The sequence below is a fragment of the Myodes glareolus genome, chromosome 17 (genome assembly GCF_982192425.1).
Source record: "Myodes glareolus chromosome 17, mMyoGla1.1, whole genome shotgun sequence".
NCBI lineage: Eukaryota > Metazoa > Chordata > Mammalia > Rodentia > Cricetidae > Myodes > Myodes glareolus.
In genome coordinates, this window is record NC_142042.1 from 34,267,882 (window position 1) to 34,283,492 (window position 15,611).

Consider the following 15,611-nt stretch of genomic DNA (forward strand, 5'->3'; position numbering starts at 1 on the left):
AGGGCATTGTTTTGCTACTTCAACCAACTTAAGTCTTTATTTTGGAATGCATTATGTATGTAACATGACATATACTGCCCCAAAGTTTGGCACTCAGACTATAAGTGGGCAAGGTCAAAGGCTAGTTCTAAAGGTCATCTCACGACAAGAGGGCTGTTCTTTTCCAACAGAAGTGTCAATTATCATCCTGTTCCAAGAAAGAAGCACGTGACACCACAGCATTCCCCACTGAAATTGCTAAAATTTTAGACACAATGATGTCAAAACGAGTACCATCCAGTCATAGCAATACATCATCATAAAAGCAAGCATTCAGCAGCTTGCCTGAATAGACAAAGCGTGGGCCAGAAGTCACTCTTAGCGTCAAGCAATTTGTCCAAGAAAAGAGATGTTGATAGGTACAGGAACTAGTACATGAAAGAAGTGATAAGACGTGGCTACTCGTGATCTTTAAAAACGTCATTTTTATTGTACTACTGTTTGTAGGTAAATTGGTGAGGTAATAGGTAGATAAATAGGTAGCTAGGTAGTAGGTAGGTAGGCAGGCATTCCTGATATGACAAATGATGACTATAGATGCTGACGATGACAGAAGATAGACAAATAGATAATATGTAGATAACTAACTGATAGGTTATGCATATCTATCTCTAGAATTACAGGTAAGGGTCATGCAGCAATTCTGACTGTAAAGATGTGTTTTGGTGTTCAATGTCCCCACACCAGTGAGCCTTACTTAAATCCCAGCAGTCGGCAAGCCACGTATGTGTTCATCTCGGTCCAGCCGTCATCGCAGACTGTCCCCCACTTTCCCCGGAAGTATACCTCCAGGCGGCCTTCGTGGCCACTTCTCCCTCCAGCAAGTCTGATGACACCATCTGTGGTAAAAAGATAAAGACAGACACAAAGCAGATTAACTTTAAGGGAAAAAAAAGAAGGAAGCATCTTTGGCCTGAGGTACCTTTGGCGTTAGGCCTCCCTCTGAGCCATTTGATAACCCAACACCATTGCTCTACTCAGTCATGTGAGGTCATTGCCCCATTCCTGAGCATTAATGCATCTCTCTTCCTCATCATTGTCCTCTATTCTCCAAGCAGAAAATACATTCTGAGATAATTTCATAATGCATATTTTTAATTTTTCTATATTAAATTCCATTGGGAAGTTTCCCATAATTCCAGTCTTCTTAATTCTAAAGGACAGTGGTCACTTTTGTTGAAATGGCAAAAAAATATATATATAGGGACTGAGAGAGGGTATTTCAAATTCTTAACTGCACACGTCAGGTAAAGAGCAATCTAGCTTGCTGAAGAAGTCATTATTCCTCAGACATCCACGGATGATAAAAACACGTCTTATCTGTGGTCTTTTGCTGAGAGTACAGATATGAAACTTAAATCTTACTAGCTCAGTGACTAATTACACACAGAAAATTCTAAGAAGAGTTTGTGTGCAGATAGCACAATAAATTTCATTACCAAAAAGGATAGATTTAGATGTCGTTTTCATCTATAATAATCCAAACACTTCTCAATGGAGCACAGGTAACCAGAGAGTAGAAGATACCTCTCATAGATCTCTGGCACCCACTGAAGTGAATAAAAGTCTCTTGACAAAAAACCATCTCGTGTTTGAAATTTATTGTCTTCAAAACACTATCGTATGCCCATCATAGCACTAACGAGATTACCTCATTTGAAAGAGGGTGGATCAAGGAAATGAAATTCTGCCTTTACCTCTGTGTAAATTAGAAATTTCTATTCGGTACAAATGCATTGTGTTGCTAATAAAAGCAACAGCATGAATAAAAAGATAGAAACCAGAGTTCCATAGATACGAATTCTACTACTTTTCACATACCCACACAAATACACAGAAGTAAAAATAATTTAAAACATCCCCCCTCCTTATGGCATATGACCTATAAGACAGACATGATGCAATGCGCATTAGTCTAAAATCTGATTCCAAAGCTAGTGTGGCCTCTTTATCAGTTCCCTTTCATCAGCAATCACATAAACACAGCTTGACAGCAATCACAAAGACATTCTGGGAAAGACTGGTGGGCAGTTGAATGGATTAAGATGTCATATACTGGCACCTGTTGTTGGCATGTGTCACTGTGCATTGATTTTGTTGGGTACTGCAGATTGCAAAAAAAAAAATTAATAGTTTCTGATCTCGCTTTGTTGGACTTTAAATAGAAACTTTTAGAAATAACTGTGAGTGAAGGCATTGTATTTTGGGTTTTGTTTTGTTTTGTTTTGTTTTTCTTTTTTTTTTAAAGATTTATTTATTTATTATGTATACAATGTTCTGTCTGTCTGTTGAAGGCCAGAAGAGGGCACCAGATCTCATTACAGATGGCCATGAGCCACCATGTGGTTGCTGGGAATTGAACTCAGGACCTATGGAAGAGCAATCAGTGCTCTTAACCTCTGAGCCATCTCTCCAGCCCCAAGACATTGTATTTTGAAATAAAAATCGTGTTTGATTTTATCTTGAGTTTTGCTTAGGAGCTTTATCTGTCTGCTCCTTCGACAATATCTGAATTAAGAAAGGAAGCAGTGGCAATACCCGTCACGAGAGCAGAAGACGGCACATCTAGGAAGTGACACCTTACCTGTGAGAGGGACACAAGACACTCCAGCATCTTCTTTATGGCCACAGTCGTGCTCTCCCCAGGAGCTCTTTGGACACTGCTCAACGGACAGCTCGTTTCCAGTGCAGCGTACTTCGTCCAACAGTATCGGACCAGATCCTTCCCCAAAATGTGCACCATGCCACGCTTTGGCAATGCCACTGAGTGAACGTAAAACGGGATGAATTCTGGCATTCACAGTGAAAGGTGCTCCTGTCTCATTTCCTCGCTCCCGTCAACCACACAGTGATTAACCCTACGCCCGAAACCCACGCCTTCCATCATTTGTGAGTTCCTGCAATTTGTCTTCATTGTAATTCCAATGACCACTACTACACATGTTTAAAAACTACTTGGTATTTCTCAACCTTTGCCCTCCCTTCTTCATTAATAACATAATCTCAGTGTTTTAAAAAGTACAGTAATGACTACCCAAAATAAACACTGCCTTTCCAAGCATTTTATCCTACTAGAGCGCTGTTTATATCCTGACATAAACACCATTTTAACAATGTTTAAGCACATTAACCCATTCACGTTGGTGTGCAATTATCAGTGCCATCTGTCTGCAGAAGGTTGTCATCATCTCGAAATAAAACGTTACCGATATTAAGTTTTTAGCAGCACTATTTAGAAAGAAAGTGCTGTGGATTATTTAAAGGCCATTGTCTTCATTCCATCTCCTTCCTATTGCACATAAAGTGAAGGTAATGGCTGGAATTAAAGAAGCTACACTGGCCCAAGTTGTGCCGCCTCCGTGCACACACTGTTTTGGAGACAGGGTCTAAAACCAGAGCCCTGTCATACACAGGCTTCTCCGAAACCGTCTATGTGGTCTTGACTAGCCTTAAACTCACAGTAAACAATCATTCTGCCTCAGCCTCTGGAGCACTGGATAGAAAGCAAGAGTGCCATGTCCAGCAAAATGCCCTATTAAGGGAGCGGAGATGGAAGAAGGAAAGAGTCAAGGGTCCCAAAGGACCCACTGGACGAGACTCTGCTGGCTGCCTCTGATTTCTTCTTTGAGAGCCAATGAGGTGCATGTCTAAATTTGTTTAAGTTGTTGTTATGTTCAATTCCTGTCATTCAGTCAAATCCATTTCTGACAAAAATAGCATCCCACAAGTTTACTCATATGGAACTTCTCCGACAGTTTGAAAAATCGTGTCCTAAGTTCAAGGAAGATGGCATGGCCCACTGAATGAAGACCATCTTTAGAAATTGCCTTTCAGCCCCCTTTATCTTTTATCCTTGGCCTTTAAGATTTTTATCTTATATCTTCAGTTCTTCGTTGATATTATATGAAGGATATATTATTCCTTTATTCATTATTCCATAACTGTCTCGAGAATTGCAACAAGAACATATTGAGAGAAAAACATTCACTAGATGGGTGTAATATCCCAGTGATAGCAAAGTCTTATGCAGGCAACTTCAAGATCTTTATTTGATTCATTTTACTAGGTATTGTCGAGGTCTCAAGAGTACTCATTGTTGTGGGCCAGGAACCCTGACTGCTCTAGGGGATGGAGAGGGAGGAGGAGAGGGAGTGGGGGGAGTGGGAGGGTGTTGGGAGGAGGGGCTGAAATGGAAACTTTTATAATTTAATAAAAAAAACAAAAGAAAAAAAGAGTACTCATTGTTAGTATTCAGGCATCTGCCCTCGGGGTTCTGGTAGGCTACGTCCTCAGTTGTAGCCACTAAGAGCGCCCCCTTTGCACATTCACTGTATTCCCATTAAAAGGGCCCTGCCCACCTCCCAGCTCTCTCTTTTTCTCTGTCAGTTTCTATGTCTGTCTGTCTCTCTCTCTGTCTCTCTCTGTCTCTCTCTGTCTCTCTCTCTCTCTCTCTCTCTCTCTCTCTCTCTCTCTCCCCCTTCCTCTCTCCCTCTCTGCCTCTCTCTTCCCTTCCGCCGCTCCTGTCCCCAGTCTCCACCACTTCCCTCTTCTTATCTTCCCTTTCCCCTAATAAATTCCCTGCCACGTGAACTCTGTTGCATGACATCTTTCTCTCGCACACACTTTTTCTAAATTTCAACACTCATGTCTAAAACATTTAAAAACTAAGCCTCTCTTTAAATAACATCAAGCCAAATGCACAGGGCCCATTTACACCACTATGGCTTGACTGACTATGCAGACAATTCAGAAAGTGCCAAGGAGGTGGACTGAAGAATGCTTGAGGGGGGGTGATGGAGGAAATCAAGGGAAAGAAAAATACATTTCCTTTTGCTGTTGAAATATTTCCCAATTCAGAATCCCAATGCTCAAACCACCTTCTACCCTTAATAGTCTATCCCAGCAAATAATAAAGATCAGAATCTACTTAGCAGATGTAATGGAAAGAGCAACAACGATATGCCATTGTGAAAATGAGTTAACTTTTGAAGAAATGTGCTTTGAATTCTACACCTGAGATTTGTGACTCCTTTTTTAGAAGGATCCATAACAAGACAGAAGATACCCAGCTAATGGCTGCGGATCAGATGACAAATGATGACCCACAGACCAAAGACTGAATGACACCCATTTCCAGGCTGCCATGGCACTAAGAGGGATTTCTACAAATTCCGAATGATCAGCGGCAAGGGAGAGACTGAAAGGATAGCGTAACTGGTGATGTGCAACATTAACTGAAACCCAACTATTCTTATACAAATGCAAAATTGCATTAAAACTAAGCCACATTTGTGCCTATGGCAGTGTTGGTGCTACAGCGGTGCCACTGTCTACCGTCTACACAGTCTAAGGTATTTGCTGTCTGGTCTACGGTGGTTTAAATGAGAGATGTGTCCCATAAACTAATGTTCTTGAACGTTTGATCCTCAATTTCTCATGCTGCATGCAGAGTTTATGGATCCCTTAAGAGGAGGTGCTTCCCTGGAGGAAGTACCTCTAGGCTTCAAGGTTGTGTAGCTTGGTCCCACTTCCTGCTCTTTCTCTCTGCTTACTGTGTGTTAATGCTCATGTGTTCGGCCAGCTTCCGTCTGGCACAAAGCTTGCTCCTCCATGCTTTTCTTGACTGTTGCTATGACTCCCCCACCACAATGGATTTTATCTCTCTGGAACTGTAAGCCAAAACCAACCCTTTTCTCCCCTAATTGCCTTTGGTGATGATAAATTATCACAGGAAAAAAAAAACCCTAAGACATGGCCCTTTACAAGAGAGAAATTAATGGAAGCAAGCATAGAATGTGGCTCAGGGGACACACTGACTGATGACTGGGGCGGGGCTGTCGGGCCATGGAGAAGCCAGGCTTAAGGTAAGGCAAACTCATCACCTCCTTAGAGCTTTGCACCAGGAAGAGATGATGTTGAGGAAAAATTTTCACTGGATACAATTCACTGACTGCAATAAGGCTAGAAGGAAACCAAAACATCAGGGGATAATGGAAAATTTGATCCCAAACTCCTACCAGAAACAAATTAAATCCAGGTGGTTTAAAGATGAGCAAGTAAAAGGAAAGGAGAAGGGGAGGGGGAGGAAGAAGAGTCTCTCTCTCTGTGTGTGCGTGTGTGTGTGTGTGTGTGTGAGAGAGAGAGAGAGAGAGAGAGAGAGAGAGAGAGAGAGAGAGAGAAAGAGAGAGAGAGAAACAGACAGACAGACAGACAGACAGAGACAGAGAGAGAAAAAGAGAGAGACGGATGGTAAAAAGTTCCTCTGCTGAAATAATAGGATAATAGGAGGACTGTTCTTATAACCTTGGATGTAGATGGTTTCCTGAGGAAGACAGGAAGCACAGAAGGGAGGAAAATGAAGCCTAAAAAGATTGCATCTGAGGATCATTGTAAACTACCACATAATCAGTCACAGGAAATGGCATACTGTGGAATAAATATTTGCAATATGTAATAGTAACCAAACCAACTCCTAGGATAAGGATAAGAATATTGTTAAATTTTAACAAACAAGACAGCAACCAATTTGAAAAATAATAAGGCAATGGTTTGGATTAAAGTGAAGGAAGAATTACCCGTGGTCACTGACCACCTAAGATGTTCAAGCTTGTAAGTGGTCAAATTAAAGCAAAATAAAGCATTCTTACCTGTCACATTTTTCACAGAGTTAAAGGATTAGTATCATCTTTCATGCAATATTTTGGCAAAGGATTTCTGTCCCCAAGGGGGAAGAAATACGAAGTCTAATGTCATCCGTTGACTGGGTGTGACAGCCCATTCTCTGGGCAGAGTAACTGAGCCATGTTGCATTCCAGATACACTGGTTAGTTCTCAGAACAAAACATCAGGCCTGTTGCTTCTGTCTGGCCTACCTCGCATACTTAAGGAAGAACCCAGTACATGCGGCTTCCAAATGCTGAGTCGGGAGAAGTGACTTATGCCAGAATCTATTTCTAAAGCATCAGTGCGTGTTTTGTTTTCTGTTAAATGGATTTCCATATTTTCCACTGAAACAATATCATGTTAAAGATCTCAAAAACATTTAATTAAGATAAATGGATCATAAAAACAATAATAAACTTGAGGGGGGAATAATAACCAGGAAAATATCATGCGACATTAACTTAGTTTTCTAGTCATTGTTTGAGTTTATTAAAATTAAGATGATGTGTGTTTATACACACACACACGTTCCTTTAAGCAGAAACTCCTAGTGCCCTGCTGCTGGTTTTCCTAGGAAAAGCAAAGAAATAAATGACTTCTTCTAAAGAGATCAGATAATACTGGGGAAAGAGGCATCAAATTCATTAGCTAGAATGTCAGAAAGTTCCACGTCAATTGAGTAAGCCATGTGTGCTCTGTCCTTCCCATCTACATGAACTGAGTAAGCTACGTGTGCCTGTCCTTCCCATATGGAGATCATTTCCGCACCAGCCAGCCAGTTTCATGCTGAAGATCCAAGCATTCACTCCTTGCATGTCCTGACTACAGAGAAAGCTTATGGGAAATGTTGTTCTGATATAACACCCTGGCTTGTTTCATTTGTGAAGCTAGTTGACATAGGTGATAATAATTCCCAATGAACACTCGCCGGCTTAATTCTGTGCCTGACCCTCATTCAGTGTGTTCACTAATCAAAGCACACGGAACTATTATAGCGATGGCCAAATACACACCACCATATGATCAACTCAGGACCCAAACATGGCCACTATTTGACAAAGACAAGTAGGAAGGCCAGGTAAGTACATACTCTTTAGTTTATAGTTCTTTAACTACACATATCGGTTGGTAACACTTGGAACCTATGGCTATAGAAACTCATTATTAGTGATCGGTTTGCTGGTCCATGGTCCTGTCCATCACCAATGACTCCTAGTGTGTAATGACTGCTTAAGATTTGCCAGGCACTGGTCTAATACCACCGTGAGCACTGTGCTTATGACCTTATTTCATCTTTCCCAACTTCATCATGTTATCACATCAACTTTATGGGCAAGAAAACGGAGGCTCACAAGTTCAATAGCTTTCCCAACATCCCACTGCGTTTAAATGGTAGCTATCAACAGGCCCTGAACCGCTACCACATTACAGCCTCCGAGGATGTTTTCAGTTGATGGCAGACACCATGTCTAACACAGTGCAGCCAAAACGCTGTCACTAGCACTTTCTTTCTCTTCTTACTTCTCTGTGTCTTTCAGCTCTATGTTTTCGTTCTGCCATTTTACAGAGTATAGCATGCGTGAAAAGAAATCCTCTACTGATGGGATGCTGAGTCTCAAGACTGGGTCCGACTCACAGCATGGAACCAAGAACATGGCTACAGGTGGGCACAACTTCCGCATCTGTTAAGGAACTTTCCTCTCTGAACACCCAAGGCCATTTACCCAGAAATTTTTATTGTAAATATTGAAAGACAGTCAAAGTTTTTCTAATGGAGAGGGAAAGAAAATGTTTAAAAATCAACATATACTATAATAATTTTATCCTAACATTTACTATCATTCTATAGGAGAATTTTATAGCTCCCTCTAAAAAAAACAAAACTAATGGAAATATGCATTTAAATAATTAAATTTTTGTGTAAATTATGGAACTTCAGCACAGTTAAATGTGATGTCATGCTAAGCTGTGCTTTTAAAATGCTTTTAATATTGAGCTCACAGAAAGGAACTCGAGAATGGCTCACCTAAAAGTACTGAGTACATAAGCATCCCCAAGTTATCTAATTTGAAAGCATTTGCCTGCTTCCCTTTTCTTCTTCATCATCCCCACATACTGAGTTAATCAAATTTAATTATCTTAAGTACAATAATTTCTTTTGCATTGAGAAAGCTTTCCAGCTACCAATATACACAGATGCTATTCAAATACAAAGGTCACAATGACAAAATCTCACACGGAAATTGCAACCAGCACGGCAGCAACTCATGATGCAGGCTCCTTTTGGGAATCCAACAAGGCAAGCAATAGTGAGATGAGATCCTATTCATAAAGCAAGAAACAACTATGCTGTCTCCTGTCAAGCATGGACCACTAAAAACAATTTTATCCAAAGGTACTTAGCCTTTCAGTGAACAAACACAGAGGAGGGGCAGTTGGCAAAGTGTCATTTGAAGACAAATTATGAGCGAACTGTAGAGTCAGCTGAAATAAAGTCCTGTGGACAGCTCAACCCAAGCACATCAGGGCACATACACCATGAAAATCTCTATGATGATGGGTTGTTTGTTGCTTGGGGATTTCAGGAGGGACTCTGCTGCCTTGCCACAGCACCATCAACCTTTAACGCTGAAACCATTAAGCAGTGGAAGAGGTCTTAGATCATTAGGGGAAGCCATCAGAGAGTACTTTGGGATATTTGGCCAGTCCTGAGGTAAGGAGCTTGTTTTAACATGATGTTCTGCCCCATCATAGGCCCCAAAGCAAAAGGGGTCAATCAACTACAGAGCGAAGCCTCCAAAACTCCTCCCAGATATGTGGGAGGCTGAAGCAGGAGGTTTACAAGTTTAGGAGCTTTCTGGATTACAATGTGAGCTCAAGAGCAGCCTGGATAAGTTAGTTTCTTTTTCAAAATAAAGAATTTAAAAATGAGAAAGACAGAACTGGGGATATAACTTAGTGACAGAACACGTGAAGGTCAGGAGTCAGTCTTCAATCAAGGAAGAAAGCAACAAACTAATACTCCTTACTTAATCTAGCTGTGTGCTCAACGTTAGCATAGTTTTCCCTGGTGTGCATGATTCCATCGCCTCCCCAAATACTAGAATGTTGTCAGCAAAGTCTTTTTAGGAACTACTAGCTATACTGTAGCAGGAAATTTCAGAATCTCTTGATAGCTCCAAGTATGCTTAATATTCCATGTGTCATGTGAATTTAATATGCCTTTTTCTAAGACACAGGACATTGGCTTTCTCCACAGAAACATATGGATAATAAAAACTGCCTTGTGGTTTAAAGTAATCCTTATTATAAATATTAAAATCAAATGCCAGATGGTGGCGGCGCACACCTTTAATCCCAGCACTCAGGAGGCAGAGGCAGGAGATGTCTGTGAGTTTGAGGCCAGCCTGTTCTACAAGAGCTAGTTCCAGGACAGGTCCCAAAGCTACACAGAGAAACTCTGCCTTGAAAAACCAAAAAATAAAATAAAAATAAAAATAAAAATAAAAGTAAAAATAAAGAGGGGAGTCCAAGAGATACCCAAAACAATATTGGCTTTTTCCTTTGCCTTTGGTTGCCTCCCAGCACTTGAAGATACAACCCTGCTACTGGAGATGCTACACACTTTCGATGGAGGAGGTGGGAGAATGGGTCTGGAGCTGACTTTGAAGCCTCCTTCCTGAGGACTCACATTCTTAGTGTCTGAAGGTGCTGTGCAAGCTGATGGGGGAGAAAAATAATCACTAGTCCTACCCGAATGGAAAGATGGCTAACAACAGCAGTGACCAGCATGGCAAAACATCTCTAACGATGTCATAGTGGTGCTTATTTCTTGGGAGTAACTGAGGATCATCTCATTGGACTTATCCCACTCATTAAGAGGGAATTCCTACCTGACAATGTAAACCCAGATAGTCACCCATGACTTGTAAGGCCATAAGCCCTAGAGGAAAACCTATTACTGTCGCTTTTCTAAACCGGTATCATTTCTGACTGCATTCTAAATCCTTCCCTGTAGATAAGTGTAGCTCTGACCCCTCAGCAAGGGAGCTTCTCTTTACAGGAGATGGAGACAGTTACAGAGATCCACCATTGGAAGAATGCAGAGAACCTCTGGCTGTGGGGTGCCCACCCCAACTGGCACATCTATATCACACCTCCTATACCTAAGGCTCAGGGAACATCGCAGAAGCAGGCAGAGAGATTCTATGACTCAGGGCACTAGGATATCTGCTATGAGATCAGGTTTGCTAGACAGGGAAGCTGCGCCCATGAAATCTCAACATTTTGGTTGCCGTTGAGATCAGCATGATAGCATCCATCGTCATGCCATTGTGGATGGGAGAAATCTCATAAGGCCTATCCGTGGAGGAAGAGCTAAGGCAATTAATATCCACTGAGAAGGGAAGATTCAGTCTTCTTCACGGACAATCTATTTGATAGGTTACCCAATCCCAAGTGTTCATTCCTAAACACATATACACATGAGCCACACTAAATGCACTCAGCAGGCTGTATTTTGTGTGTGTGTGTGTGTGTGTGTGTGTGCATGTGTGTGTGTGTGTGTTTATCTATGTATATAGGGTATATATGTAACAACAATTTTAAAAGAGGCCATGGACTTGAAAGGGAGACTGGGGAAACAGGAGGAGTTGGAGTGGCAAGAAGGAGGTGTGGAAATGATGTAAGTAGTGTACTCATGTATTAAAATCTCAAAAAAATTAAAAATTGTAATTAATAAAAAGTCAATATGCTATTGGCATAGTCTTTACAATGCTATTTGGGGTAAAGGCATAGACTTCTTCATAGTCAAGATAAAAAAAAAAACACGTAGCACTCCCTGAGTGTAAGTAATTGACAGCTCAGTCAGTACATATCCTACACATTAGAGCAGCAGTTCTCAACCTGTGGGTGGCGAGCCCCACAAGATTACATATCAGATACCCTGCATATCAGGTATTTACATTACAATTCATAATAGTAGTAAAATTGCAGTTATGAAGTAGCAAGGAAAACAGTTTTATGATTGGTGGTCACCATAACACGAGGAAATGTATTAAACAGTCGCAGCATTAGGAAGGTTGAGAACCACTGCATTAGAGCGTTTTGAAAATACAGAACCCGGAATGGAATACCTCTAACTAAATAGAAGCTCTGAATAGAGGAATTGTGTCTAATAATCTCACCACCAAATGCCCAGCTTACTCTTAATGCTCCCTAATTAGATTGACCCCGACAGCCGATGAGTTTTAGATGGCTGCTACATAGCTAAAAGCTGTAAATTAGAAACATGTGGAGGGCAAGAAAACTGTTAGTAAGAGCTATCCTGGAACAGCTCAGAGTAGGACCACAGGCTTTGAGAGGCCGGCAGGCACCCATGCTACGCTATTCTGTCTCCAACAGCAACACTCGGAAACATTCATAGCACTGGCCTTGAAACTGACGCCTAGTCAAACTATTAAAAAATTCATCTGGAAAAATCCACAATTTGTTACAGTTTTGTTAAAAGGAACTGACTAGCCCTGTCTGAAGGAAGACTAGCCAACAATACTGCTAGTGTTTAAGGTCAAAGCCACTGTCCTAGGATTTCTCATGCTTGTTACTTTTCCCACACAGGAACTACAAATCAGCAGTTAGTTCCAGTTACACAGAGAAACTGAAAACGTTCCCTTAATGATCAATTTTAGCCTTGCCATTATGGGTTTAAGCAAACCAACAAACAAACAAAAAGGAGCCATTTTGACCCCTGGTGGAGAAGAAAATATCCCATCACCTGTGATGGTCCCTAAGCAGAACGCTAGCACTGAGCCAGTGAAGCCTTTGTGACTAGTTCCCAATTTCAGAATCTGTAAGGATAAATGACGTAAGGCCACTAAGTCAGAAGATGGGACAGTCTCCAGTGTGTCCATTCAACAAGTCCAGGCTATGAAAGCAGAAGAGCCTGGCATAGGTCCTAAAACTTCAGGGCCATAAAGTTCAACTCCACTCGATTACTTTGTCCTTGTCCTCCTGTGGACAAACCATGTGTCGAAGACGCTGTGTGAGTGACTACAAACACTTGAATATGATGAGAAATGCGGCTCATTGTGGTAATGGTATGTTGGCTATGTTGGACAGTGTTCTTATTCATAAAGCTTTCAGAGATTGAGTGGGAGAGTAATGAAAGAGAGATCTTGGTAGAAAGAGCCACGATGGACTTAGGGAGAAACCTGGTGCTAGGGAAATTCCCAAGAACCCACAATGACCCCGGATAAGACTCCAAGCAATAGTGGAAAGGGAGCCCGAACTGGCCTTCCCTGTAATCAGACTGGTGAATACCCCCAACTATCATCATTGAGCCTTCATTCAGTAACTGAAGGAGCCAGATGCAGAGATCCACAACCAAGCACCAGGCCAAGCTCCAGGAACCCAGTCGAAGAGAGGGAGGAGGGAACATAGGAGCAAGGGAGGTCAAGATCATGATGGAGAAATCTACAGAGACAGCTGAACCAAGCTCGGGGAAATTCATGAACTCTAGACCAACAGCTGTGGAGCCTCCATGGGACCAAATTAGGCCCTCCATATGTGATAGTCAGTGGAGAAGCTTGGACTATCTGTGAGCACCTGGCAGTAAGACCAGGATCTATCCCTGGTGCATGAGCTAGTTTATTGGAGTCCATTCCCTATGGAGGGATACCTTACTCAACCTAGATACAGGGGGGAGGGGTTTCGTACTGCCCCAACTTAACGTGCCAGACTTTGTTGACTTCCCATGGGAACGCTTACCCGTTGGGAGGAGTGAATGAGGGGTGGGCTTGGGGGAAGGTGGGGGAGGAGGGGGAAAGAGGGAGAACTGTGGAAGGAATGTAAAATGAAATTTAAAAAAATAAATAAAAAACAGCTTTTAGAGATAAAAGTTTTAAATACTTTAAAATACTTCCATGTAAATATAGAATTTTGAAAAGGGAAAAGCCATAAAACAATTCCAAATAACTTAGAATGAATTGACCCAAAATTACAAATCCTACCTCAATATCAAAGATTTTGGCTAACTAGAAAACATGATATGTGCCTGAAAGATTCTTATCACAGGGGCTTTCCGCACAGTGCTAAGTAGAATAACAAAATTTAGTGTAAAATATTAACCTTTGAAAGATCTCACGTACTCCCAGGTAAACTTTTAGCCTTGCTAACCAATGTTTTAAGAAAGCATAATATTCCAGAATAATCACAAGTCTGAAAGGAGATAGGATGTTGGTTTTCATCCTGATGTCTTTATATATGTCATTCCATTCCATATATGGGAATTGCTTTCTTTGTGCATGAAGAAACAACCTTGGCTCCAAAGCATAACTAACAAAAGAGGCAGTGAACTTCCAACATTTAGGTAATCTTTGGAAAAGTTAAATTTAAAGGAATCTAACAATCAGTGCATCATCCAGCAACTTATGATAAATAATAACTGTAGTAGACAATGACAGCCATTACCTAAGAACAATGTAAAGGCTATATTGGAAGTAGTAAAATTCCTCGCTCAGACAAAGGCAGATTAGATCCATAGAATACATGTATGTACTCTTCAGGGAGTTTACACACTAATTCAAAAATAAAAATAAAAAAGGTGGTCTTTTTGATTGGTTTAAGGAACTGTGCAATTTAAACATACAGTACCCTCTCTGGTTTACAGAGGTAACAATATCAAGAATTAAGAAAATGACACAAAGCAAATGTAGCACAGAACAAACCTGAGACCCAGCTGCCTGCAGATGACTTCTGCGTCTGCGTCGTCCCATTGGTCATCACAGATGGTCCCCCACTGGCCAGCGTGGTACAGCTCCACCCGACCTTCATGCCCGCTCTTCCCACCAGCAAGGCGGATGACGGGCAACAGCGGGCCTGTGTGATACACAATTAAAAGCAACTTTGACTCACGTTTTCTTCCTTCTCCATCACAGTACATGTATTTCATTTCCTCCCGTTCTCAGAAGTAATATTGATTAGCCACGCTGGTGATGTGGCAACACACGCATCTCTAATAGACATTATGGAAGTCTTGACCAGTTAAAATACTCCAGATCGAACCAGGTTCATATAGAGAGCTCTTTGGAGAAAAGAGTCCTAATTTAGTTTTTTTTTCTTTTTTTTTTTTTACAACTTCAGAAAACAGAAAGGACACATGAACAAGCTTCCAATCCCTTGAGAAACAGTTAATTTTCATCAGATTACAATGGTGTCATTCATTTTTTTACTTATAGTAAATTGAACATTCTCAAATGTAATTATTAACTATAATTCTCCTGTCTACAGAAAACTTGTTTTCAAGGTGAATTATTTTTACATTAGTAGAGATTAAGGCAAGTTTCCATCTAATTCATTATAATAAATTAATGGACATTATATATTGGACCTCCAAAAAACAATTCTTGAATATTCACTTGGGTGCAGCTCAGTACACATTCACTTGCTGTGGTAAGGACCCCCACAAGTGGCCACATTCCTATGGTCGTGGTGCCTCGCAAATCTCTAAAGCCCTCTGTCACCACTCCTGGCACATTCATATGACTGTAACCATACGTCCCCTACCTCCAACCCTAAAAACAATCCCAGGTTGGTTTCCACCTCACAATCCTTATTCTTACTGTGCTTTATGCTTGAAATCGTGGCCCCCTGATCTTCACATAACTGCCACTTTCCCTTCATTAGGTTCTCAACTATCAACATCCCTTCCCCAGGAGGCCAGGCCTGGCTGCCGGAGCTGAATCAGCACCCTAGCGGGTCCTGGGTGCAAGCTGTAATCTTAGCTCTCAGATGTAGCAGGCTCTTTACCTTGGGCCATCAACCAGCTCCCAAATCAGGACACAGAGACTTCTTATTAGTTATGAATGTTGGGCCTAGTTTAGGCTCACTTCTGGCTAGCTCTTTAAGCTCTT

The 15,611-nt window shown here is 41.3% G+C and overlaps 1 protein-coding gene and 2 long non-coding RNA genes across 3 annotated transcripts in view; 2 read left to right on the forward strand and 1 right to left on the reverse strand.

Moving 5' to 3' along the window:
* Window positions 1-15,611, reverse strand: part of Prss12 (serine protease 12) — a 52,251-nt gene that overhangs the window by 21,354 nt on the left and 15,286 nt on the right. The window contains exons 2-4 of the mRNA XM_087897607.1: window positions 14,427-14,577; window positions 2,624-2,802; window positions 737-878 (exon numbers count right to left, since the gene is read on the reverse strand). Of these exons, the coding sequence (XP_087753733.1) occupies window positions 737-878; window positions 2,624-2,802; window positions 14,427-14,577 (472 nt within the window). The remainder of the gene's footprint in view (window positions 1-736; window positions 879-2,623; window positions 2,803-14,426; window positions 14,578-15,611) is intronic.
* On the forward strand, window positions 2,790-8,943 carry LOC125414683 (uncharacterized). Its single transcript, XR_015735313.1, has 3 exons — window positions 2,790-2,928; window positions 5,078-5,390; window positions 8,270-8,943. It is a non-coding gene; the product is annotated as an uncharacterized LOC125414683 (long non-coding RNA).
* LOC148119355 (uncharacterized) lies at window positions 9,058-10,503 on the forward strand. The gene is made up of 2 exons (XR_015735249.1): window positions 9,058-9,415; window positions 10,288-10,503. It is a non-coding gene; the product is annotated as an uncharacterized LOC148119355 (long non-coding RNA).